Consider the following 26,670-nt stretch of genomic DNA (forward strand, 5'->3'; position numbering starts at 1 on the left):
CTGATCGAAAAATATTGTTACCGGAGTGAATATTTATCATCGGAGAAATATTAGATCTCGGCATTTTAATCGGTTTTGGTAATGAAAGGAGTGTACTTTTGGACACCCCTGATCGTTGGCTATCTCGTGATAGTCTCGGTTCGCGATTCCGGTATCTCAGGCGAACTTCCGGCGGCCGACCACCGCGCTCCGGCGAAACTCCGGGGAAACAGTAACGGGTCAATTAGAACCCGAATAATTTGATTAGCTTTTTGGGACGAGAGGTAAACTTAATTGCTTACGTTTATATATATATATATATTTATATGTTTATGTGAGTGTCTATTAATACTTTGTCATCGATTAATACTTTGTCATCGAATAATTAAATGTATGTTGAATGAATACTGAGTATTTGGGTTATTATTTAATTGGTACTTGATTTATATATATGGTGATTTGAGACGTGGAGTTTCAAATGTTCTCTGTATGGTTGAATTTATTGAAATAAGGTTTTGTTCCTTTTAAAATCATGTTGCTCATGTATTTACCTATTGAGGTATTAGCTGTGAAATTATACCATGATAGAATTGGAATGTATATGAGTTCAGAAGTATAAATTACGAAATTGTATTGGATTATGTTTGAGAGGTTTGTTGATACTGTGATCACAGACACCTGGGTAGGGTGTTATTTTACTCTAATTAAGTTTATACTGTGTCCTGAAACTGGGGGCGATAATAGTACCGTATTATTGAAAAAAAAAAGAAATCATTACGAGGTTAAAAAGGTACTATTGTTAACCATTAGACCATTGAGTATATTTCACTTAGGTCTAGCCGGGCCCTTAAAAATAAAGATAATAAATTATAGTTTTGTTATTTGAAGTAAATCGAGTCACATACGAAATGAGATGTTTATATCTTATTCTTGATTGATTGATATTAAATGTTAAGATGCATGAAATTAATTATATATATATAAACATAGGTAATTATGCTTATTGAGTAGGCAGCTCACCCCTTGCCACGTTGAAATTTTCATGCTAGGTTCAAAGGTTCTCCTATTGCTAGATTTTCAGGTTTACCCGCATTCTGGCTGGCCAGTACAAACGTCTCATTCTTATTAGAAATTTTATGGACATTTATTAGAATCAATGTATTGTTGGACTGGATTGCTTTGTTTAGATTAAGTGAACTTTTATTGATCAATTACATTGTTTTATTGGTTATTGAACCTTTTGAATAATGATTTTTGATAGGTAATAATAAATAAGGAGGCTTTATTTGATTATATAGCCGTTTGTATGCAATTATGATAATTGCTTGGAGTTTTGTGTATTGTCCTGATGGTATAGTCACTCCCCTTGAATCTTAAGGTCATGTGTTCGATTCCCCTTTTTTATTGTAACACTCTGGTCCAATACCATGTAGATATTGTCCGCTCTGGCCCAATTCCAACACATTGGGCCTCACGGCTTTAAAACGCGTCTACATGTATTGGATTCACATCTTACTAATAAGCCCCAATCACCCCCTCTCCATTTCCGATGTGGGATTCAGTTCATTCCTGCCCCCATCGCCATCTCTTAGGGCCGCTCCTTGCTCAGGCCTTCTTACCCCGGCGCCACCCACTCCGGACCGGGTCGTTACATTCTTTAATTAAAAATGGAATAAGAAATTGGAGGAAACTTATCTTTTTCATCATAAAGTTCCAGATTTAATGTAGAAAACTCTTTCCCACCAATATATGGAGAACTGTATCTTTGGATAGATTTATTGTACTGATTGAGCCAAAGTTTGAGATTGTGATTTCTATTCCGTTGACTCCATTGTTTTGTTCTTTGTGAAACTCTATACAATCAAGATTTTGTGATCTTCTGTTTGTTAGAGATCCACCTTCACCGCACCAATTGATAACTTGTGGAAAAATCATTGATCGGAGCACTTCCCTGTGAGGCGCCGTTGGGATCGGCCGGGGACACTCCGATGCCAAAGTTAGTAATATTTCTGAGAATAAACTGTAAGCACAAAAATAGAGAATCAGTAAGTGTACATTTGATCCTAGGAAGTTGGGGTATTTATATAGGTTTTTGTAACCTTCAGCATTAATGGGGAAGCAGGTGAAGAGTCGTGTCATTACTCGTCTTTAATTGCTATCAATTCTCCATTAATCCCAGCATTTAGCATTGAAACCCTCAGAGTTGAGGTATTTGAACAGTCAAGTCTTTATTCCCCTTTAATGGCTATTAATTGCCATTTAATTATATTTATTCCCATTCATAGATGGTAATAAAGACGCTTTTTGGTATTCTTAGATCTGTCAAGGCGTATGTACGCTCTCCTTGAGAACAATGGCGGGTCTCGTCATGGTCCACGTGGCGTGGCATAATGCTAAAGACTCCTTCCTTTTCCTCATTATTTGCATATTCACCACTGTATTAATCCTGTATTAATTATCATTAATTCCACATTAATCATGCATAAATATCTCGTTTGGAAGGAATAATGGTTTGCCATTATTTCTATTAATTTTCCCTTATTCCTTATTCAAGAATAATTTGGGTTGTTATCAGCCAGTTAAACTGCGAAGAGACAATAACAAACTCACACACCGGGACGGCGGAGAGACGGTGGTGGGACGGTGCTCAAAGATGGCGGCAGAGTTCATTAGGGTTCATTGAGAGAGTGGCTCTGCTGGATATTTCTGGGGAATGTAGTAATAGTATAATATATAACAATATTTATAAAAATTTGATTGATGTGTCTATCAATTAGTGAACACGGATAGTTTGGATGTCGACATGGTTTAAAGATACCGTCACGGTGGTGCGGACCCTCTAAAATTACCTCGTGGTTTGACAAAAAAAAATAAACTTAATTATTTAATTTAATATAAAAAATAATGAAATAAAAAAGTTAAATTAAATTAATTTTAAATTTATAAAAAAATTATTTAAAAAACAAATTCTTAAATATTCATGTGATTAAAACAATTATATCTATACCATATTGATGCAATTATAGTTGTTGAAAATATTTGATAGGAGTAAAATATAATATTTGATATGAGTTCAATATAATATGTCAATAAGGGAAATGAGTAATTATAGTTAAGGCTTAACTAGTGGCTGTAAATAGATAGTTATATCCATAATTTTATGGTCATGGAGAAACTTAGAGAAAGAGAGTTTTGTATCCTTATTTTCCTCCTTCCATGTGTCTCCCTCTCCCTAGTCTCAATGGTTGCTTTTAATTCGTGGATTCATGGAGTCTTTTTTCAACTAACCTCGATGTAGTTGATTCGTGATTGGTAATACGAAAATTGTTATTTCCGCTTTTTTATTGTACTTTTGCTGCAATAAACTCAACGGATTTCTGCGATGCAAGAGGTAACCCAATAACTTGTACTCGTATTCATTTAAGGTAAATTATACCCATGGCCACTAAACTTCGCTCATTTTTACGGATATGACCAATGAACTTCAAAATGTAACATAAAAGTCACTGAACTTCACACTAAATTACATCAATGACCATTATTACCGTTGACCCAGTTTTTTTACCTTTGACTCCCTCTCGAACAAGTTAACTTTTCTTAGATTTCCTATTTTACCCCTCAATTCCTTCTTTCATAGCTTCATCTCCTTCTCTCTTCTTCTGGCATAATTCTTTGGAAGAAAATCTTGTGATATTTGGTGCTATGTTCTACATAGTAATCTGAAGCATTAGTTAACATTTTTTTTGTCATGAATATCTTGAAGAATCAATACTTATAAGTCTCTTCTATGTGTGCTTTTCTCATATAACTTGCTTGTGTAAAGGAAGCAATGACTAAAGAAAAAAGATAGAATTGACTTAACAATGAAATCGTAATTCCATCCTCCTAATTAACAAAGATTGACTTATACCTTGGCCACCTAGACAATAGCTATGATCATAACTAGAATAAAATTGTAACAAAGTAATCGATAGTAATAATAATTATGATTTTTGCTCTTCAGAGCTCGTAATACCGATTGTTGGTGATGCATGGCTATAGAGTAAAATACCCAGATGTTGTAATGCAAAAGAATATTGAAAGAAGATGAATGCGAGAGAAAGGGGAATGTCATTCATACCTTTGCCAAAATGTATTTGTCACACATTTATGCTGAAAATTAAGCTAAACAGAAAAATACCCAATAAAGGGAAAAATATTAAACTTACAGCACACTAAAGTGTAAAATAACTAAATAACAAAGTATTATTATTTTAGGAAAAGGTAAAGACAATTCAATCCCTCAATACCCCCTCAAACTGAGAAGTGAGTTTTGGACGAAGCTCCAAGCATGCTGAGATGTTTCTGATGTTGCTGATATGTGAATGAGAAGGAACATAGTGTGGCAGGATATGTCATGTTTTGACTTGGTCACGAATATAGTGGCAATCAATCTCTATGTGCTTTGTGCGCTGGAGAACATGATTAGCAGCAATAACACAGGTTGCTTAATTATCACAATTCAATATTGTAGGAGGTAAAGATTTCAAACCTAAATCCTTAAGCAGACTGTATAACAATACACTTCACAAGTTGTAAGAGCTATTGCTCTATACTCTGCTTCAACCAAGGATGGCAATGGGTAGTGCAAATCCCAGACCTTTACATGTCCTATTACCCTAACGGATATACTTTTTGCATCCATGTCCCATTTTAGTGAGAAGTTATGTGAGTCGAGGAAAAAGTAGCCCACTTATGATAAAGAGTTCTATGCGGTAGTCCAGGCCTTGAAGATGTGGGAGCACTATCTTATAAACAATGAGTTCATGCTATACACTGACCACCAAGCTCTCAAGTACTTAGGGAGCCAAAAACAGCTCTAGAGTTCCATGCATGCTAGATGGTCTGCCTTTGTGGACAAGTTTCCTTACAAGCTTCTCCATAAGGTGGGTCAACAAAACAAGGTGGCAGATGCCTTAAGTAGGAGAATTGCACTCCTCAAAATAGTCGCACTTGAGCTAGAGGACTTTGAGCACATCAAAGAGGACTATCGGGAGGGTCCAGATTTTGGTAGTATTTGGGAGAAGTGTAGAGATCGAACCAGGGATGGCGAGTATCAAGTGTTTGATGGTTATCTCATGAGGGGTAGTCATTTGTGCCTTCCAAACACATCGATCCGAGAGAGAGTGTGATATGGGAATTACATGGAGGAACTTTGGGAGGAAACTTTGGTAAGGACAAGACCTTCGAAACTGTGAGTTCCCGTTACTATTGGCTGTAGTTGAGGAGAGATGTGGCATACATTATAGAGAGAGGTGGGATTTTCCAAACTTCTAAGGGGAACGCCTCCAATGCGGGTTTACTTATGCCTTTGCCGGTGCCAAAATCTATTTGGGATGACCTCTCTATGGACTTCGTATTGGGGCTACCGAGGACTACCACCGGGAAGTCACATTTGAGATCGTATACACAAAGACTCCAAGTCATCAACTTGATCTAGGGGACATTTCGAAAGGGAAAAAGAAGAGTGTGGCTGCCCAACACTAGCCAACACTATCATCAAATGTATGAAGAGGTGAGGCGAAGTATTGAAGAAAAGAATAACAAGGTCAAGGCTAGAGTGGATGAACACCGAGGGGATCTTCAATATGAGGTGGGGGACGAGGTGATGGTATATTTGAGCAAGGAGAAACTCATGAATACTCCCAGTAACAAGCTAAAACCGAGGAGGTATGGGCCATACAAAGTGATCAAGAAGGTAAATGCCAATGCCTATCATATCGCCCTTCCAAATTGGCTTGGGAAGATGTCACCCTCCTTCAATATGCGAGATTTGAGCCCATGGAAAGCAGAAGGAACTCTTGAGACGATATGGAACAAGTTGGGGTCCAACTCTTTTCAAAAGAAAGTGAATGACGAGGGCATTTTCGACACGGGAGCAAATTCGACCGTACTCGAAGACAAAGGAGAGAGTTGCTGATTTTCTGCTCCACACGCCGTGTGGAGCCTGCCTAAAAGGTCCTGCCTGCAGTCCAAATTAGCAGACGGCGTGTGGCTGCCAAAGCTTTGGCCACACGTCGTGTAACATGCCTAAACATGCATTCCAGCCACTTTTGTTTGGGCTGCCATATCTAACCGAATTTCTGATATTACTATTTTGCCATTCTGACTTTTATTGTTTTGCCATGTGATTTTAATTACCCAAATGCTATTTAGCCTTTTATTTCCTTTCTTACTCATATCCTTAATTAATTGATTGTAACTCTAGTGGGGTGTCTTTTACTTTCCTTTAAGTGAGGGATATCAACATCTTTTTTGTAAGAGAACATAACTTTTTATGAATTTAAATCAAATAGCCTCCATTATTGAGGGCTTTGTTCTTCTATTTTGGGATTAACTCATTCAAGTAAAGGTTTGAGAAGAAACTTCTTTGTAAATTTAAAATTAAAATCCTAATCTCGATTTCAATCTGTATCAAGATACCCATAAAATCCGTAGCGTTACCATCTCTAACCATGTCAATATTCATGTGAATATTGTTTTGAAGGAAAAGGAATAGGGTGTGAACACGAGTTGGAATTTTCTAACATTGGAAGGAATAATCCATTACTTTTTCTTGATAAAGGAATAATCCAATTATTTATTACTAAAATGAAAGAAGAATAGTTTAAAAGAAAATGAAAGAAGAAAAAAGAGAACTTTAGCTATAAAGAAGTCATAAGTCATACTTTTATTGAAATATAAATGCAGGACAAAAGACAAGAAATACAAGAAAAATATAAAAAACAAAAAAACAAAATAATACATGTTCTTTTAATAGGATAAATAATTTATTAATATCTATATATTTTTCTTTTATGTATTACAGTAGCCACTTCTAGTATTTTTTGATAAATTATATAATTTTTTTAGTTAATTTATTAAATTTGATAGTCAAATTAGATTAAATAAAATTTAGAATAATTAAATTATAATTCTTTATAGTTTGTTTTCGCCAGACATTTTGTATATAGATCCTTTTCTAATTACATTTTAATTTAAAATCATTTAATTTTCCTGTTTTATATTTTTTTTTATCTTTTCATATAATTTTAATCTCTTAATATATACAAATATATTTAATAATTTTTATATGCTTATAGAATTTTTATATATTGAAATTTATTTATTAATTTTTGTATACTTCTAGAACTTTTAATTTAGCAGCGTGAAACTTATTTAATTTTTTTTTATCAGGAGGAGGACACTAGACCCAGGAAACAAAAGAAAATAAGAAACAAAAGCTCGTGATGCCTGCAGGAGGCACATCACACTCGTGATGCTCAAGGGGAAAAGTCCATACGTAGCTCGTCATCCAGTCAGCAGCCCGGTTGCCCTCTTGATAGGTATACATAAAATAATCTCCCACTGCCTATCCCGAAGCTCCAAACAATGCTCAATAAGCCAGTAGTGAGGATGATGAATCGAGACCTTATTCCTCATAAAATACAGCACCGATAAAGAATCTAACTCCACCATCACCTTGCAAATTTTTGAAGTATAATTATATAAAATTAAATTGCGAATTTTTTTTTATCTCTAATAAAATTTATAGATAAAATATGAAAATAAATAAATCTTGTTAATTAGAAGAATTACAAAATTGATTAAGGGGGTGTTTGGTTGCTCATTTTCAGGCTCCTTTTGCCTTTTCATTTCAAAAGGGAGAGTTTTAGGTGTTTGGTTAGTGGTCTCCTGTTTGCTTTTTACAACTGAAAAGCAACATTAGGTGTTTGGTTAGTGATCTCATATTTGCCTTTAAAACCTGAAAAGCAGCCTTTTAAAAAAGCATAAAATCTTTGTTTTTTGGAAAAGCAGCTTTTTCCAACAGCAAACAACAAACCGTAACAGCAAACAGCAAACCGTAACAGCAAACCGTAACAGTAAACAGCAAACAACAACAGCAAACAGCAACATCAAACAGTAGGTAAAACAAACAGGTCCTAAGGAGAAATTTTTCTAATTAAAAAATTTATTAAGGAGAAACTTAAAAACTTTATAATATAGTAAAAATTAACTAATGTAATAATAGATGGGATAAGAGCCAAATTTGATCTTAATATTTTTGGAGAAGTAGAGATTTAACCTTTAAATACAAAAGGGTTAATTTCAAATATAACCCCTGTGGTTTCAAGTTTTGGCAAATAAATATCTATGATTTGATTTCGAGCAAATAAATACCTTTGGTATGCTCCGTTTTTCAAAAACGCGGAAACGGTACGCTTAATTTAAATAAATAGGTACCCGTGGTATAACAAACCATAAACAAACGCTTAATTTAGGCAAATAGGTATTTGCCTAAATTAAGCGTTTGTTTATGGTTTGTTATACCATGGGTACATATTTGCAAAAACATCCAACCATGGGTATCTATTTGCAAAAATATCCAAACCACAGGTACCTATTTGCAAAAACACGCAAACCACAACAATTTATTTGAAATTAACTCTTATTGACTAAATTACCCTCGGTCACGTCAGCATATAGACGACGTCATCATCCGTTTTCGTGTTTTTGAAAAACGGAGCATACCACATGTATTTATTTCCTCGAAATCAAACCACAGGTATTTATTTGCCAAAACTTGAAACCACAAATTAACCCAATACAAAATTGTACAAATTTAATTCAAATATTTCCAAGCAAGATTAATTTCAACTATATTATCGAAAATTTAAAAATGTTAGGTTCACTATTATTTAACGTCACATTGTATATTTCAAACATCAATTATGCGTAAAATATTTAGTATGTTGCTAACATATTTATAAAATAAAAAATGTCAATAACCAGTTTTGCTACATAAAAGTTAACAATAATTTTGTTAAACTTATAAAATGTTTACCGTGTCATTAATATAGTTACAAACGTAAATTAAAATTTTTTGTACATTTTTTAAAAGTTAATAATAATTTTTTTAAAATTTATAAAATATTTACTGTATTATTATTATAGTTACAAATAATTAATAAAAAATGTACGAAACTGTTTTAATTTACGGTCAAACCAATTCATTCAAATTTTTTATTAGATAAAGATAAAGACTATGTTTCGCAATTAGCTGTTAGCTGATTACTTTTTAGTTAGCGGATTGTGTCAACTTGTTTGGTAAAACTTAGTTGATTACTAATAGCTGTTTGTATAAAATGACAAACTAGGACATAGTAAAACATTTATCTCAGATTAAAGAATATTAATTAGGGGTAAAGAGGCGGTGGAAAATTGGAGATTATACGTCTACCAATGTATGGAAAGATCCATGGTTAAGAGATTCGCCTTCTATGACGATCTCTACCGCAATGGTTGAAGGGTTGGAAAATTTAAAAGTAAGCGATCTCTTTATCCCTAGAACAATAGAATGGGATGTTGAACTATTACAAGAAATCTTTTCAGACCAAGATGTAAATGGCCATCATTCGGTCAACTCCGTGTGTATCTGGAAGAAAAAACCAGTTTATATGGAATGCTTCCCGTAATGGGTGTTATTCAGTTTGTAGTGCATACCACCTTGGGATGGAGGAAATACCAAGCAGTACACATCTTAGAGTTGAGGGGGAGTGGCAAAAGATATGGAGAGCTAATGTGCCATTTAAAGTGAAACATTTTTGTTGGAGGCTTGTTCGTGATTGTATCCCAACTCATCACCGGCTCAGGAGTCGGGGGATTAACATGGAGGATGATTGTGTTATGTGTGCTCGGGACTTGGAGGATAATTGGCATTTATTTGTGCTATGTCCAAAAGTTATGGAAGTTTGGAGGAGGCAGGCCTTGCTAATTTAATTGCACAATCAAACCTTGATGCAGATAACTTTGCTGACTTCTTTTTCTATTTTTGCAGATTAGCTGGTGCAAAAAATTCAGAGATCTTTATGATGCTGCTGTGGTCATGGTGGGAGGCGAGGAATGACTACTTTTGGAATAAAAAATCTGCAACAGTCGTTGGAGTCGTTATGAGGAGTAGGGGTTGTCTTGCGGACTGGAAGACGGCTAGGGAGCGAAGTATAATTTCATCTGCAATACCGAGGGAGGACGACTGTCATAAATTATGGCACCGACCACCGACATGATGTTGTTTTCTGTTGCACAGATGCAAGCATATTTACAATTCTTGAAAAAGCAGAAAGTAGTGCAATACTTAGAGATTCACATGGTGCCTTTATCTCGACCCAGACAAATCTGGTGGAAGGTATTATGGAAGTTAGGGAGGCGGAAGCTTGGGCGGTCTTACATGCACTTGAATGGACCATAGAGGCAGGTTACAATAAAATTCTATTTGATTTTGATTCCTTGTCCATTGTTAAAGCTATTACTTCTGGAAGTTTGGATCAGTCTGAGTTTGGTGATATTATTGGGCGATGTCGCACACTTTTATCATCTCAAAACGGGCTACACTATCCGTTTTATTAGAAGACAAGCAAACGGGTTAGCTCATGCTTTTGCTAGAGCAGCCTCTCAATTTGCTAGTCAGTGTTACTTTGATATGCCCTGTTTGGGAATTAGCTGTTAGCTGATTACATTAGCTGTTAGCTGTTAGCTGATTACATTAGCTGATTTGACTAGCTGATTTGATTAGCTGTTTGTGTATACTTGTTTGGTAAAAATTAGCTGATTGATAATAGCGGTTTGTGCAAAAAGACGAATAAGGGCATGAATTTTGGCGCAGGAGAAGAGGGAGTCTATCTATTAGGGTTAAAGAAGTCCATTAATTTTAATATTGCAAAACGCTAATTGAAAAAACTCATTTTAAGAGCTTTTTCTAAATTAGCGTTTTCATCCCAAAACTCTCTCCACCAAACATTCCAATTAGCGGTTTCAGTGGTCAAACCTCTAAAGTTGGTCAAAACCGCTCTTTTTATCCCAAAACGCTCTTTACCAAACAGGGCCATTATCCTAGTGGGTTTTCTCTTTCTGTGTTAAACTTTTGCCGGCTTTTGGTTCATTAATGATATTTTGCTTCAAAAAAAAATAGAGTTAAAAATGTTTATGAAAAAGATGGAGCAATAAGCTAATTGAAAAAACTCATTTTAGGAGTTTTTTTAAAATTAGATTTTTTAATCAAATAAACTCTTTCAAACTTATTTTTATCAAACACCATTATTATAGATTTGACTAGTTAAAACTTTTGAAGTGATTCAAACCTCTAATTTTACTTAAAAAAAGCTCTTTACCAAACGGGGATAAAAATAAATTTTATTTGGAAACTTTAAAACTAAATTTCTATCATTTTACGCGTTAATATCAAATTTAACTTTTGAAAAAAGGTTAGATTCAAATTTTTGGGCCATATCTCATAAATTATTTACCTTTTCTAACATATATTTAATTTTGAAGATTGCCATTTGTCTGTTCCCCTGTGGATAAGAATTTTGTAATAAAAGTAATTATTACTCAATTACAGGGTATAGTAAATAGTCGTATCTCATATACGGGTACTCTGTACATCTACCGCGACGGCAGATTCTTCTTTTTGCTTATACTACCTCCAACTCTCTCTGCTCGTTCGCCACGTGGAATTCCTGGCCCGAAAATCATGTTCATCACTGGGACCCACACTTACAAATTAGGTATCCTACTAATCTATAGCCCAACTTTCACTCTCTCTCTCTCCCTTTCTCTCTGTAGAAGGACGCTCTGATTTCGTCGTTGTTTCACCGGCGAATCTAATTTATTTTTATATTTATTCTACTTTACTTCCTGCTGTAAATCATTTGTTGCGCCGATCTGCCTTCGGATTCTAATTCCTTCTGAGGTGCATTTATTATCTCCCGATCTCCATCGTGATCATTGTTTCCCCACATTTATCTCTCCGCCAGGTTAATTTCTTCTATCTCTCTCTGTCTCTCTTTCCATGTCTTCTTTAATTTGGGGCTTTCATGAGAATGTGGGAGGATTTTTGCAGGTTGTCGACTGGTGCATTGTTGCTGAAGCGCGATTCTTTGTGTTTTTATCGAGTTTAACTGAACAGCTTGTTGGGGGAATTTTAGTGCCTCCAATTCTGTATTAATCCTGGGAAATGTCCGGCCCACTTGATCGTTTCGCTAGACCTTGTGAGTGATTCTGTGAAGTTTTGGTTTCTGCTTGTTTGTTTCTCATACAGGATTTTGTTTCTCTATTTACTGTTTCCCTTTATTCTAGGGTTTCGTAGCAATCTTTGTTACTGTTTGGATGATGTGGAAGTAGAGTGTAGGGAATTGAGAATAAGTATAGTATTTATGTTTATTATCTTTTTACTTGTAGTACCTTGTTATACGATCTTACCAAAAAAAAACAAATTTTGGGAGAAGCTTATTTTCTTTGAAGTCAGTTTAAATTTTGCAGCTTTCAATGCTTTATTTGGCCTAGCTGCCTTAGATTGTTGCAAATTTCAGCTTAATTTGGATCTATGATTTTGGTGCTGTTATTTGCTTTCTGTTAATTGAAGATTTATTTCTCAATCCAGCTTGAATTTTGATGTGTTGTTCGTATTTTCCGTTGATGTGACTCTCGATGTAAGCTATCAAATGCATTACTGCAAAATGAAATATTGAAGTCTCATTCCTATGATAATACTTTTTTTTTCAACTGTCGCAGGCTTTGAGGGGTTCTCAGGTAGTGATGAGAGAAGGGAGAGAAGATCTGACTTTGAAAACTCGGAGGATGAGAGGCGAACCAGAATTGGATCACTGAAAAAAAAAGCACTTAATGCATCTACTAAATTCAAGCACTCTCTGAAGAAAAAGAGCAGTCGTAGAAAGAGTGATGGTAGAGTCAGCTCAGTTTCAATTGAGGATGTACGGGACGTTGAGGAACTGCAGGCTGTTGATGAATTTCGACAGGCATTGGTCATGGATGAATTACTACCGGCAAAACATGATGATTATCATATGATGTTGAGGTGCTATGTCTAACATTTTGTAATTTTAACTTGTCTTCAGTTGAGCAACTCTACAAGTTTACATCACTTCCTTAGTTTATTTAGCAGAAGTTACGTTGACACTACAACTTTTCATCTACTAGGTTTTTGAAAGCAAGGAAATTTGACATTGAAAAAGCAAAACACATGTGGGCTGATATGCTTCAGTGGAGGAAAGAATTTGGTACTGATACTATTATGGAGGTAATGCCTTTGACATTTTCCTCGAAATTCCTGTGACCCTTTTACCCCAATGTCCTTTTTCTTATTTCTTTTTGTTTCTATTTTTGTGTTTTCAGGATTTTGAATTTAAAGAGGTGAGTGAAGTTTTGAAGTATTACCCCCATGGTAATCATGGCGTGGATAAAGAGGGGAGACCTGTTTACATTGAAAGGCTGGGAAAAGTAGATCCGAACAGGCTTATGCATGTTACTACTATGGATCGGTACATAAAATATCATGTGCGAGAGTTTGAGAAAAGCTTTGCAATAAAGTTTCCAGCTTGCACCATTGCTGCAAAGAGGCATATAGATTCAAGCACAACAATTTTGGATGTCCAAGGCGTGGTATGAAGCATGTTGTGTTGCAGTGGATGATTGGGTTATAAAAAAATTTCAATTATTCAATCATCTTTGTTCCGTTGTTAAATTATTCAGGGTCTGAAGAACTTCACGAAGAATGCACGGGATCTTGTCATGCGGCTACAAAAGATTGATGGTGACAATTACCCCGAGGTTTGCAATCTCATTTTAGATTATGTGATCTATATGTTGAGTGGTGCTCAAATTATGTCTTACATTACTATTGAGTTCTTATGTCATGTCAGATACTAAATTTGGGCTTTTTGCACTTCTTTAATCATTGTAGACCCTCAACCAAATGTTCATTATCAATGCTGGTCCTGGATTTAGGCTGCTGTGGAACACTGTAAAAACTTTTCTAGATCCCAGAACAACCTCCAAGATTCATGTATGTGAAATTCTTCTATTTTAGCATTGCAAAATTTATAGTGTCTGCTCATCAATTGTTGTTGATTTGTATATTCTGCTGGAGCTCATATAGGTTCTTGGAAACAAGTACCATATCAAATTGCTTGAAATAATCGATGCAAGGTATTGAGGAAATGTATTTAGTATGAACTTTATCTCCCTGTGGCCATCTTCTATTACTGAATTGTATCATCCTGTGGGTTATCCAGTGAGTTGCCAGAATTTCTTGGTGGTACCTGCACCTGCGCAGAGCAAGGAGGTTGCCTTCAATCAGATAAGGGACCATGGAAAAACCCTGAAATATTGAAGGTTATTAACTTTTTTTTTTCTAAATGTAGATGTTATATATTCTGTACTTATATTTTATTTTTTTATAAATTTCTCGATACACTTGTCTGAGAAATCCTTAGTTGCATTTATTTTGTTGCAGATGGTTCTTAATGGTGAAGCAAGGCGTGCCAGGCAGGTTGTAAAAGTTTTAAACAGTGAAGGGAAGGTTATTGCTTACGCTAAGCCACATTATCCTATGGTAAGACACTCTTGGTATTCATCAATTTTATATGTGAGAAAGTTTATTTTTTTCCTCATAAGTAGCTTATTCCCTTGATTATGCTGGGTCAGATTAAAGGTAGTGATACATCAACTGCTGAATCTGGATCTGAAGCTGATGAAATCGCATCCCCTAAAGCACTGAAGAATTTTTCACATCTTAGACTGACTCCTGTCCGCGAAGAAGTATGTTTTGATGTATTTGCTAAATAAAATAGCAATATAGCTTACACTATTATGATTCCAATTTGTTTTGCACGAATAATTTGGAGTATGAATAATGAGGCCCCACCAAACCTTTAGTTTTGCTCCTTAACTTCTATTATGTGGTAAAACTTCTCGAGTTGCAAATGATAGTTTCTTTCACTTTATCAGATCTCTTTCTTTGTCATTAGAGATTGATTAAGAACATCTATTAAAATGTGATGTTTTGGGCCTATGAAAATTCCTTCTTTCTGGATACGGTGGCAATATTAAGAAATTTTCTTGTAATAAAGTATTTGAAAAATCAGTATTTATTGACTATTAGTATTTAGTATAGTATGTTGGATTCCTCGATGTTTGAAGTTTCTCTTATTTTACTCTGGTGTCCTGAATTTTCAGGCTAAGGTAGTTGGAAAGGCAAGCTTTGCTGCTAACTTCTCAGGATACGATGAATATGTTCCTATGGTCGACAAAGCTGTTGATGCTGGATGGAAAAAGCAAGCTTCTGTCCAGAGACCTGTTTCCAAAGGTTTGTGAATATATAGCTTTGGATTTTGTGCTTATGCTTGTTATGCTTAAATGTTGCCTGTTACGCTTAGGTCCTTGGTCAATTGGGTTTCTTCAATTATTTTCATATCCCCAGTAGTTCTACATCCACCAAGGTAGTATGATGTTTTTACTGATTGGGCTAACAACTCTATGGTCATGATATATCCACATAATGAAATAGACAACGAATATGATAACTATTAGTTAAGGAGTAGAACTGGTAATCAATGCAATAGTTATTCTTATTGCAATATTTAGTTCATAAAATGTAATGGCTGCTCTATGCATGTCAAATTAATGTTTCAACAACAGTAGAGAACAAGCAATACGAATGTTTAAAAGACAATAATTACATATGAACATTATTATTACTTAACATTCAATTTTAAGCTTTGTTATTCTTAACTATATCTTATAATCTGACTTATTGTGTTGAAATGAGGTTACTAACTTTTTTATTGTCAAATCCTATGTTGCACTGGGAAACAAAATTTCTGAAAAACATAGGAAACGGAAACGTAGGGGAAATGTGTAAATATTAAAAATATAGGGGCATTTTATAAATATTAAAAATATAATAATACATTGTTGTCGTGTGACCGAGAGGTCACGGGTTCGAGTCTTGGGAGCGGCCTCTTGCCAAAAAAAAAAAAAATGGCAGGGGAAGGCTTGCCCCAGTACACCCTTGTGGTGGGACCCCTCCCCGGACCCTCGCTTAGAGGGACGCGCAGTGCACCAGGCCGCCCTTTTTTATAATAATACATTAAAAAAAACAAGATTGAAAATTAGGGGTGAATATGCAGCCAAGACAACATTCAAAACAAGATTTGGCCATTAAGAATTTTGTTTTAATTTTAATAATTCTTTTAATGAATTTTTTTATAATAATTTCTTATTATATTATTTTTTGAAAAAAAGAGATGCGTAGTGATAAAAGTCAATTAGTTTTTCTAGTGACTAGGAAAATAATTTTGATTATAAATAGACATGTTGTAAAAACTGATTTTGTTACTACTTAACCTTTATGCCATTTGGCTGACTCACTATTGCCAGTTGTACCATTCTTTGCCATTTTTGTCACCTTTTTCTGTCGCTAGTTAAATAATTGACATTCTTACTAGTTACCATACTTTTTATTTAATTAAAATTTTCAAACCTTATTGATGGAATTTTTAACTAGTGACATTAAGTGCGATTCTAGATTGAATAAGATGAATATTAGTATGGGAGTTGCATAATTATGATATTTCGTTCATATTTATGTCATTATGTTTACTCATTCTTTTTCTTTATCGATGTTGTATGACATTGAAATTCTCAATGCAGCTACACTTGCTCCATCTGACACTCCAAAGGCTCTAGAAGGAATTCATGCTAGAATTTTGGTTGCAGTGACGGCTTTCTTTATGACACTTTTTACTCTTTTACGCACTCTGATGTTCCGTGTAACTAAGAGCCTTCCACAATCATCAGATAACAATCAAGGTTCATCTGAGCCTACCTTAGATATAACAGTACCTTCACCAATTCCAGCTTTTACTGAGGCAGATCTTCTCTCCTCTGTACTGAAAAGGCTGGGTGAGCTTGAGGAGAAAGTTGATACTCTTAAAGCGAAGCCCACAGAAATGCCTTATGAGAAAGCGGAATTACTGAATGCTGCTGTTTGTCGTGTGGATGCCCTAGAAGCAGAGCTAATTGCTACTAAGAAGGTACAGAATTTTATATGCTGATGCATGATCACTGTGTCCGAGCTCTTTTGTACAAAACTATCATAAATGAGGTGCCATTTTAAGTCCTATATAAAACACCATGCGACTTATTTTATTGTCAACTTTTGGTATAATTGCAAAAGTATCCCGCTAAATCATGATCAGGTGGCTGAATATTTTTAGGAATCGGGTGACATCTATTTAAGTTGAATCATTGACTTGGGTTTTTAGCTTCCTGTTGTGCAGAGTTTCACCTGATGGGGGATACACATCACCATGGTATAATGGTAGTTTATGTATTTAAAAAGATACAGGAGTTCTGCATTGTACATTCTATTTGCTTTTATAGTGCTCCTTGTCACATTACCATTAGGTGCCTTGCTTTTACATGATCAGGGGAAACAGATTTTGGTGTCCAATTTTATCCAATGAAGGAAAACAATATTAACCTTGCAGCTTTCTGTTCATCAACCAAGATCTCTAGTGACCAAGGAATATTGATAGGCTCTATGATTTAGATTTGGGCATGCTGTGTTTATTGATGGAAATATTAGTTGCTGCGCTCTTTTTTCTTCATTGTCTTTTTCTTTTGGAATCATTTTGCATGTTCTGGTATCAATTCCTTTCTATATATGCTAGTTCTGTTTACGGCCTCTGAAAGGAGGCATCTTATTGACCGCTTGTGCATCCTGAGCAGGCTCTACATGATGCCTTAATGAGGCAAGAAGAATTACTGGCTTACATAGATAGTCAAGAAGAAGCCAAAATTAGGGTATGATATCTATCCCTATTTTATTTCATTTACAGCACTGCAATTTTGCTTTCTCAAGGAGATATAGATATATGGCTGATTTTTTTTTTTTTTTTTTCCCTTCTTCTGTCCATCAGAAAAAGAAGTTTTGCTGGTAAGACGTTTTGCCAAGGGAGAGAGGACATGATGACTTCTCGGGTCGTGCACTGGAATTTGTTTTTTTTATATACTTGTGTTTAACATACAATCACAGACTATATTTCTGCTGATTATGCACTTTTTAAGTAATGCTGATTTTCTGTTGATTGTAAAGGAATGGATACTGCAACTGCGACTGCTGAAAAAATGGTATTCAGGCTGGTTTGGTTTGTTTGATTATGTTTTTCCATATTTCTCTTTAATATTTGTTATTGCACATGAAAATATCTTGAGGTTTTTCACATTTCGTATACATCTGGAATGCTAAATTTGGTAGCCAAGTAAGGAACTAAGGATGTATTCTGCTGCATGTGTCTCACTGCTAGACTAATGATTGGCTGCTTTAGGATAAATCTAAAACGAGGGAGTGGAAAATTCCAACTGTAAAAACAGTGTCTGAAAAGGTTCCGTTTCTTAAAATTCTCTCAGAAATCTTGAACTGAGCAATTAATGAACATGATTGGATATCAAAGGGGAGATTTCTGCCTGTTTATTGGTCTTTTATCGGAAACTCTAAACAAGCACAAGGATTTCAGCTGTATGGAAAGGGAAGAGAGCAATTTATTTAAATTTAACACAAATTTCTTATATATAGAAACATGTAATTGTAGTTGTTGGTATTAATTGAAATTTCAATAGAGCCAATTGGCTTACTTTTACACAACATATTAAGAAAATAATAAAATTGCCAAGTGCATATTAGGCAAACCCAGAAAGATTTTAAACAGTAATGAATGCAAGGGAAAGAAGTCATATCGCCATCTCTGCAGACTCAAAACCCAGACCTTGTACGCCTCAGTTAGAACCTGAAGAACTGAAGTACGAAAAACAGAGTTTTATCAGAACAATAAATTGCAATAATCATGCTCAGTGCTCTACTAAAATTAAAATTATCTTACTCTTCTTTTCTTCTTTTTCTTTTCAATGTAATCCAGGAGTTCCTGTTGTTTAGCAACTGCATTCTCAAGAGCCTTCACAGACAATAAACAAAATCCAAAATTACTTAAAAACATCACACCTTTCTGTAAGACAGATGGAAATATTCGGGGATAAATACCTTCTTGGTTTCGGTCAATTCTTTATCGAGAACCTCAGCACGGCTCAAAGCAGCATTGAGCATTTCCTCTTTTTCAGGTGGCATGACTTGAGTTCTTGAGGCAACAATATTCAACTTCTCTTCCATTTGAGCCATTCGATTCACCATCATCTTGTAGTCTGATGTGGAGATCATAGGTACTGGCGATGCATTTCCTTTCATCATTGCATCGTCGTAGTAACCTTGGCTGCCGTAGATTGCAGCTTCGGTTAGTTTGCTTGGCATGTTCCGCGTCATTCGAAGCATTGCCACAATTCCCATCACTATGGCCATCAATCCATTAATGATTGGATTGTTCAAACTTTCTACCTTGCAAGCATCACGCCCTGAGCAATGATCGGCTGCAGCCATTCGAAATCTGATGTTAATTTCATCAAATCCTTGAGATATTTATCTATGAAATGAAGATCATTTGCTTACGCTTAGAGATCTCGTATCCTTTAGCCTTGGCAGGTGTAGGCCAAGAAGCATCGAGACGCTTGTCAACCATTGGTATGAACTTGTCAAAGTTGTTGGCAGTGTTGAAGGAAGCCTGCAGACAAAACAAGTGAGAAGAGGAATTGGGTGACACAGAATGTTAAGCATAATTTGCATTAGTCCGGAAACTTACTAATTCCGGATAGGATTTCGAATGCTTGATGCTCAATGTTGTTTCTGAGGTAATAGATTCGCATCTCTTCATGTTGTTTAAACATCAGAACAGGACCACAAGGAACAAAAGAAGAAAATTCAGCAGTATGAACAAAAGAACAAAAATGAAGAGAGGAATACTTATACTTGTATATACCTTTTCTTCCTCAGGGTATGGGTATGACTTCTCCTCAATTCCTGCCAAATTTCTCCTGCATTTCGCTGCTCCATTGTGAACCAACTACATCATCAACATGGAAACAAAATTTAAAAATTTCTTAGCAAACAAAGAATATAGTTTGAAATTAGGAGGAGCTTAAACCTTGAGGATATCAACATCATTCCATGGCCCCTTATCGGAACGCATACATCCGCCTTTATCTGCACAATTACAAGTCCCACCGAGAAACTCTGGCAACTCACTGATTGCAGAAGAAATTGAAGCATCAGTTTCAGAACATAATAATATATAGAATTCGAAACGAATGAATTACCTTGCATCAATGATTTCAAGCAACTTGTTCTGGTACTTGCTTCCTAGGACCTGGCCACGAGATGATCCAACTTCAGTCGGTACAATCGAATATCAAAATGAATGAATGAAAGTTACTTACATGGATTTTGGAAGCAGTCTTAGGGTCAAGGAACTGCTTCACAGTGTTCCACAAAAGCCTAAATCCAGCACCTCCATTGATGATGAACATTCGGTTTAACGTCTGCAGATTCGAAACCAATATCATACAAACTGCAAACATCTGTTGTTCATCTAATTAACTATGGTTTTAGTGTTAGAAACCTCAGGATAATTGTCGCCATCGATCTTCTGAATGCGAGTAATGAGTTCTCTAGCAGTCTTACTGAATTGTTTAAGACCCTAAAATCATAATATAATGATAGTACTTAGTGCAGATACAAAACAAGGAAAGGAAAGGAGCTAATATGTGAATTACATTACATAAACATACCACTCCTTGCACGTCTAGAATCGTGGTGCTCTGATCAATGTGCCTCTTTGCTGCAATTGAACAGGCTGGGAACTTATATGCAAAGGTTTTCTCAAACTCCTGAACATGGTATTTCACATACCGATCCAAAGTTGTGACTTCTAGTAGCTTGTTCGCATCAACTTCACCCAATTTTTCGATGTAAACTGGACGTCCGTCCTTATCTATCCCATGGTATCCTTGTGGATAGTATTTTAAGACCTCATCTTTCTCGTTGAACTCAAAGTCCTGCGAAAAACGGATTCAAAATCCCCAAATCGAACCCCGAAAAACTTGATCAATTCAATCCATTTGTTTCTCAGATTTTACTTACATCCAGGATTGTATCAGTGCTGAACTCACTCCTCCATTGCAGCATATCAGACCACATCTGCTTTGCTTTCTCAACATCGAATTTCCTCGCCCGCAAGAACCTGAATCACCACCATGTTATAATCAGCTGCTGCTAATTCATGGATATGATTAAAAAGGGGGAATGAATTGAAAATGTTGTAAACCTGAGCATCAAATGATGATCATCATGCTTAGAGGGAAGAAGCTCATCAAGAAGAAGAACTTGGCGAAAGGAATCAACTGCCTGTAATTCCTCAGCATCAATAAAATCATCAATAGCAACAGACATAACTCTGCTATGGCGACGGCCCTTTTTCGTCAGCGAATGCCTGAACTTATTGGAAGCACTAATTGCCTTTTTCTTCAAAGAACCAAGCCTAGTTTTCCTATCATCCTCACTGTTATCACTTTCTGGTTTCATATGGCGATCAAACGGCTCAGACATTGTCTCTGCCGTTGCCATATTTAGTAATTAAAGGTATGTGTTTCCCTGCAAAATACGATCAAATAACTGCAAAATTTTGTACTAACCAAATTGAACATCAAGAGTAGCAGATTTTATTAGCATCTGCAAGTTTTTAATGAGGAAAACTAATTAAACATGTTCATGGAATTAATGAGGAGAATAAGAGAGAAGAGATTAGCATACCGATGGGGAAAGAGTATGTTGATAATCACACAATTAGGAAAAGAAGAAATGTTTAGGTATATTTATGAAAATCTAAGGGCCCAAATATGGAAAAAATATATATTTTAATGACAGATTTGGAGATTTATTGTTAAGATATTAAAAGGGTTAGTTTGTTGAAATTTGGTTGGTAGAATTTTGAAGCTAAATGCAAGCCACTCCGTTCCTTGTTGGCTAACTTAATTAACGTCCCTTCTATTTTCCCGCCACAACTATAATGGATTTGATTCTCATCCACTTTCAAGATATTCTATAATTATAATAATCCTGTTTTCTATTTTTATAATTTATACATATCAAACATCTTACTTACTAGACACCTGTGTTTATTGATGTTTTCAATTTTAATTAGGAGTATTCAAAATTAGTTGGGTTACTCATTATCACAACCCATGAAAACTAGCTTTTAGAGTTATAATGAGTTATATGAGGTTTATTATAAACCATCTAAACTCATGTAACCTATCTAAAATTTCAACTCTCCCATTGTTGAAAAATGATATATATATATATATATATATATATATATATATATATATATATATATATATATATGTTTTTTCATTAAGAATAAAAACCCAATATTAACAGAATTGTGGTTTTCACCTGGTTAGTAATTGGTCAAATAAATATTTTCGTCACTCACTATTAGATCTAGGCTTATTAGATTGAGTTAATTTAAAAGAAACAATGTGGTTTCATGTTTTCCCAGATCGGTGTATGTGGGGTTTTTTTTGCCCCAAAACAAACCCTAGTTTATGTCGTTAGAAAAAACGCGGCAAATCCCTTAACAACGTTAAAATGTAAGGGGTATTTTTGGAAATTTTGTTTTGTTTTTATCACTTTTTTTTACTCCCCCTCTCTCTTTTTCTGAAATTTCAGAATTTATGAAATCTGGAATTCTAAAAATATAGAATTCCAGAAATTTGAAATTCCAGAAATTTAGAATTTCAGAAAATTTTGGAATTTCAAAAATCTTGAATTCTATAAAAATTCTGGAATTCCAGAAATCTTGAATTTTCTAGAAAATTCGAGAATTCCAAAAATTCCGAAATTTTAAAAAATTTTGCAATTCTAGAAAATTCTGGAATTTTAAAATATTTTAAAATTCCAGAAATCTTGAAATTCTAAAAAAATTATGGAATTCCAAAAATGCTGAAATTTCAGAAATCTAGAATTTCAGAAAATTCTTGAATTCTAGTCCAAAAATCTGAAATTCTAGAAGAAAAAGAATTTTGGAATTAGTTCATGAGTTGAAAAGTTAGTCCCATCCATATATTCTAACCATCATAATCCATCCAACCTGTGTAACCCAACCCATCTAAAAAAATTAATGCAACCCACCGTAATCTATCATAATGCATCCAACCCATCAAATAGTATCCTTATATGGATTGGGTAAAAACCTTATCATAATCCACCCAACCCAAGTTTAAACACCCCTAAACATGGTTTATAGTAATTTGTTGATAATAAATAATAATATTATAAAAGTATAAAATCAATTATTCGAATTCCTTTTCAGTACATTTATTTGAGTTCAATTTTCTACGTGGCTGTAGGTATATTGTATATCTTTCATTTATTTGTTGGAAATAAGAAGTATTTAAGAAACCAATCGATTAGTCTGTTTTGTTGAGAAATTAGAGGACTAAATTGAATGAAATAAATTTTATTGATATGTTATTAAAACTTTTGTTATACAAATCTTTAATTACTATGCAACTCACTTTGGCCCACCAATACATGATTTTACCTCATACTTAACACATAACAATATGAAGGCATTGAATCTTTCGATGAAGTTCATTCTCGACATTTTCTTTTAACTCTTGGAACTTGCTAAATTCTTTTAATTTTTTCCCATAAAGTACACCTATACGTACCTTGAAAAGTCATTAATAAAAGTTATCATATATGGATGACCATTAACTGATGGATGCTTCACCCGACCAAACACATGAGAGTGCACTAACTCGAGTGGCTCCTTTACTCGATATTGGAATCTTTATATGGCAGTTACTGTGCTTTCCCAAGCCAGAATCCAACATATACTATGTCATCTCGAACATCAAGTTGTGAAAGTCCCTTAAGCATTCTTCATCCTCACCTTCAACTTATGGTAGCTATCGTGTTCCAAGCATGCATGTCATGATCAACTGCCTCATTCTTCCTAACATTGTTTATATAGGCTGTTTGTGTTGTTATTACATAGACAAACTCAAGTTTCCTTTCCTCCATAAATGGTGTTTTCATCAGCTTCAAACTTTGATACACTTTCACATCGTTCGGACCAAATACCACAGTTGCATAAGGATGTCAATTACGATATAGATACCAAGTTCTTTGTCATCCCAAGTACATGAAATACATTCTCCAGTAGCACTTGCTTAGAATTGTATTGGGACACAACCACCATCTTTCCAACATGTGTGATTGGTAGTTTGGAGTTATTTGTAGTGATGACAACTTGCTCCCTTTTATACTTTGTTATACTCGATATTTTTTTCTTATCTCCAATCATATGGTTAGAGCATCTAGAGTCCATTATCCAATCATCATTATAATTGATAAGTTTTTTACTTACATAGGCAAGTTCTTGCTCTTGTTTTGCACCTACTTTGGAGTGCATTACTTAATCATATGTCAATGGCTATACAATAACACATGAAGCCTGAAAATTGAATCTTCTTCGCTTTCACCTTTGAAGTGAGTGGATGTTGCGACATTTTCTTCTACTTTCTTATATCAGTAATCTTGACCATATTGACCTCTTTTGCTACAATTAAATCATTGATTATTCTTGTGCCAATGTGTTTTATTGTTTGTTTGGTTATGGTTGTGGTGCTCTCCCCTTTGTTTCCAACTCCCTCATTGTGGTCTTTTTTTTTTCCATCCTTATGTTGGAGTATGCCATAGTCTTGAGACATTATATCTAGACAGTGTAAGAGAGAGGCGCACGCTAGTAATACCTTATATCACCATGATCCTTGTGTTGGAGTATGCCCTAGTCTTGAGACATTATATCCAGCGTGCAATTTGGATTAGAGGTGCTATCACACAGGGTATTCTAGTTCGTGTCTCCACGTGTGTGATGTGAAGGAGCTGCCTTTTATGGTTCTATATCTCTATCAAAGGGAACAATTCTCTACCTTGGTGCAAGGTAATTAGTTCCTATACTTAATCTATATATTTGATCCGTGGGATGAATTTTTTCTAGATTAAATTATGTTTTCTGCCTATTTAATCGATTGTAGAAATTCCATCACTTTGCTGTTTAAACCTTCCGCCATTTCTCGATCTTGTAGTGTTTGGATCCTTGCTCTTTTAATTGCTAAAAAGAGCATTATCTTCATCATTGCCTGAGACTTTAGACATTTGTTTATCTAGAGCTTCTTGATTAGCCAATATATTTTTTCATTGATTTGAATTTGGCTCTTTAACCCATCCATAGGTTGCTATGACAAACACGTTGAATTCTGGATGCAATCCATGAAATAAAGTTTTAGCTTTAATAAAATATTGATTCACTGTCATGTCTTGTTACAATAACTCATTCTCGAGCTGTTAGAGCTTGTCGTCATTTGTTTTTGCAAATAATACGACAAGAATGTCTCATGCTTCTTTAGGGGTTTTGGTGTCATTGATATGCTCCAACAAATCATCCTCTATCGAGATTGATAAATTATACATTGTTATACCACACTTGGCTTTCCATCTTTTAAGGTCATTTATTCAGTTAAAGGTGTTGTGTCATTGCCTCCAACAATCTCCCATAAATATTGACCGAGCAAATAAATTTGCATACGAGTACTCCGAGTATTATAATTATTGTTATTAAGTTTTTCCAGAGTATTTATCGAGGTAGACATGTCACCCATGATGACTTAGTTATCTCTTGCAACTAAAGTTTGGACCTAGACCAATACTTTTCATAGTCCCAGATTGTACGCAGGGCCAGTCTTGACATTTTACGGACCCTAAGCGAAATAAAAGATAAGGAGCCCTTAATAAATAAATTATATTTAAAAGTTTTAAATAAAAATTTGGGCCCATATTAGGAGTAAAATATCATATTAGTTGATCCCTTTTTAAGTCTGAATGAGTATTATAACTGTATTTGTAATAAAAAATTTACTATATATATAGTAAAAATTTTTGGGCCTTTTGCGACTGGACTCCTGGCCTATACCTTGGGTTGGCCTGATTGCACGCTAGTAATACCTTATACCACCACGATCCTGGACCGTAAGCTCTTTAGCACTCTATAAACGGTCCCTGACCGTTTGTTCTGATACCATTTGTTGAGAAATTGGAGGATTATATTGAATGAAATAGATTTTATCGGATATATAATTCGAACTTTTGTTATATAAATCTTCAATTACTACGCCATTCACTTTGACTCACAGATACATCATTTTATTCTCATACTTGGCACACACAAAATACAAACACTTATTTATACTAACCTTTGTTGATTTCGAACCATAAATTAAGTAGGTGAAACAAAATCAACCATATAAACACAAATATCTTGAAGAATCTAAATATTAAAATGATCTTAAAATTTCCGGATCTCCTTAGAATATTCTTTAAAGTTGGCGATGCTTTTTTAATGCGCCTAGCCACTTGAAATCGAGAAGTCAATCCGATTTTTCTCTATTTGGCCTATTGGGTTTTGGCCCCTTGGGTAGTCGTCGCAGAGGCCGATTGAGCAGTCACTTAGGCCATAGTCAATTTTTATTATTATTTGTTTTTTTAATTATAATTCCATTTTGAATATCGTCATATGGTTGTTGGTGAATTGAGTTTATTATTTTCGGATATTTTTAATTAATTACGTCCTATACTGTTTTTATGATATAGTTTAAAATTTTAAGGACATTGTTTCATAGTTTTTTTTGATAAATTCTATGACTTATGGACATTATTTTTTACTTATTTGAGTTGTTTCAATGATATTGATTGAAATGTTGTTGTTGACACATTTTAAGAATATAAATTACAAATATATATTTTTCTATAATAATTATATATATTTATAAATAATACTTATTACAATTGTATTTATATAATAA

The 26,670-nt window shown here is 34.7% G+C and overlaps 2 protein-coding genes across 2 annotated transcripts; one reads left to right on the forward strand and one right to left on the reverse strand.

Moving 5' to 3' along the window:
• Positions 1–11,589: 11,589 nt before the first annotated feature.
• On the forward strand, positions 11,590–18,018 carry LOC136222168 (phosphatidylinositol/phosphatidylcholine transfer protein SFH8-like). Its single transcript, XM_066009679.1, has 15 exons — positions 11,590–11,810; positions 11,897–12,044; positions 12,568–12,871; positions 12,994–13,093; positions 13,189–13,455; positions 13,546–13,623; positions 13,757–13,858; positions 13,952–14,001; positions 14,088–14,187; positions 14,309–14,407; positions 14,500–14,613; positions 15,031–15,160; positions 16,507–16,889; positions 17,587–17,661; positions 17,778–18,018. The coding sequence occupies exons 2-15, from the start codon at positions 12,011–12,013 to the stop codon at positions 17,796–17,798; spliced, it is 1,857 nt and encodes a 618-aa protein (XP_065865751.1). The 5' UTR covers positions 11,590–11,810; positions 11,897–12,010; the 3' UTR covers positions 17,799–18,018.
• Positions 18,019–18,516: 498 nt separating this feature from the next.
• Positions 18,517–21,364, reverse strand: LOC136223341 (phosphatidylinositol/phosphatidylcholine transfer protein SFH3-like). The gene is made up of 13 exons (XM_066011273.1): positions 21,066–21,364; positions 20,882–20,981; positions 20,530–20,796; positions 20,361–20,438; positions 20,179–20,280; positions 20,059–20,108; positions 19,887–19,986; positions 19,722–19,805; positions 19,545–19,610; positions 19,355–19,466; positions 18,896–19,275; positions 18,738–18,809; positions 18,517–18,652 (listed from the first exon to the last, which is right to left on the reverse strand). Exons 1-13 carry the CDS (start codon positions 21,362–21,364, stop codon positions 18,638–18,640), a joined length of 1,725 nt encoding a protein of 574 aa, XP_065867345.1. The 3' UTR covers positions 18,517–18,637.
• Between the last annotated feature and the right edge of the window lie 5,306 nt (positions 21,365–26,670).

The sequence above is a fragment of the Euphorbia lathyris genome, chromosome 3 (genome assembly GCF_963576675.1).
Source record: "Euphorbia lathyris chromosome 3, ddEupLath1.1, whole genome shotgun sequence".
NCBI lineage: Eukaryota > Viridiplantae > Streptophyta > Magnoliopsida > Malpighiales > Euphorbiaceae > Euphorbia > Euphorbia lathyris.

Coding starts and splice junctions, on each gene's coding strand:
- LOC136222168 (XM_066009679.1), top strand. CDS start 12,011: ATGTCCGGCCCACTTGATCGTTTCGCTAGACCTT. Junction 13,094..13,188: donor GTACTGATACTATTATGGAG/GTAATGCCTTTG, acceptor TTGTGTTTTCAG/GATTTTGAATTTAAAGAGGT. Junction 13,859..13,951: donor GAACAACCTCCAAGATTCAT/GTATGTGAAATT, acceptor GAGCTCATATAG/GTTCTTGGAAACAAGTACCA.
- LOC136223341 (XM_066011273.1), bottom strand. CDS start 21,364: ATGGCAACGGCAGAGACAATGTCTGAGCCGTTTGATCGCCATATGAAA. Junction 19,611..19,721: donor CATACCCTGAGGAAGAAAAG/GTATATACAAGT, acceptor AACAACATGAAG/AGATGCGAATCTATTACCTC. Junction 18,810..18,895: donor AATTGACCGAAACCAAGAAG/GTATTTATCCCC, acceptor TTGTCTGTGAAG/GCTCTTGAGAATGCAGTTGC.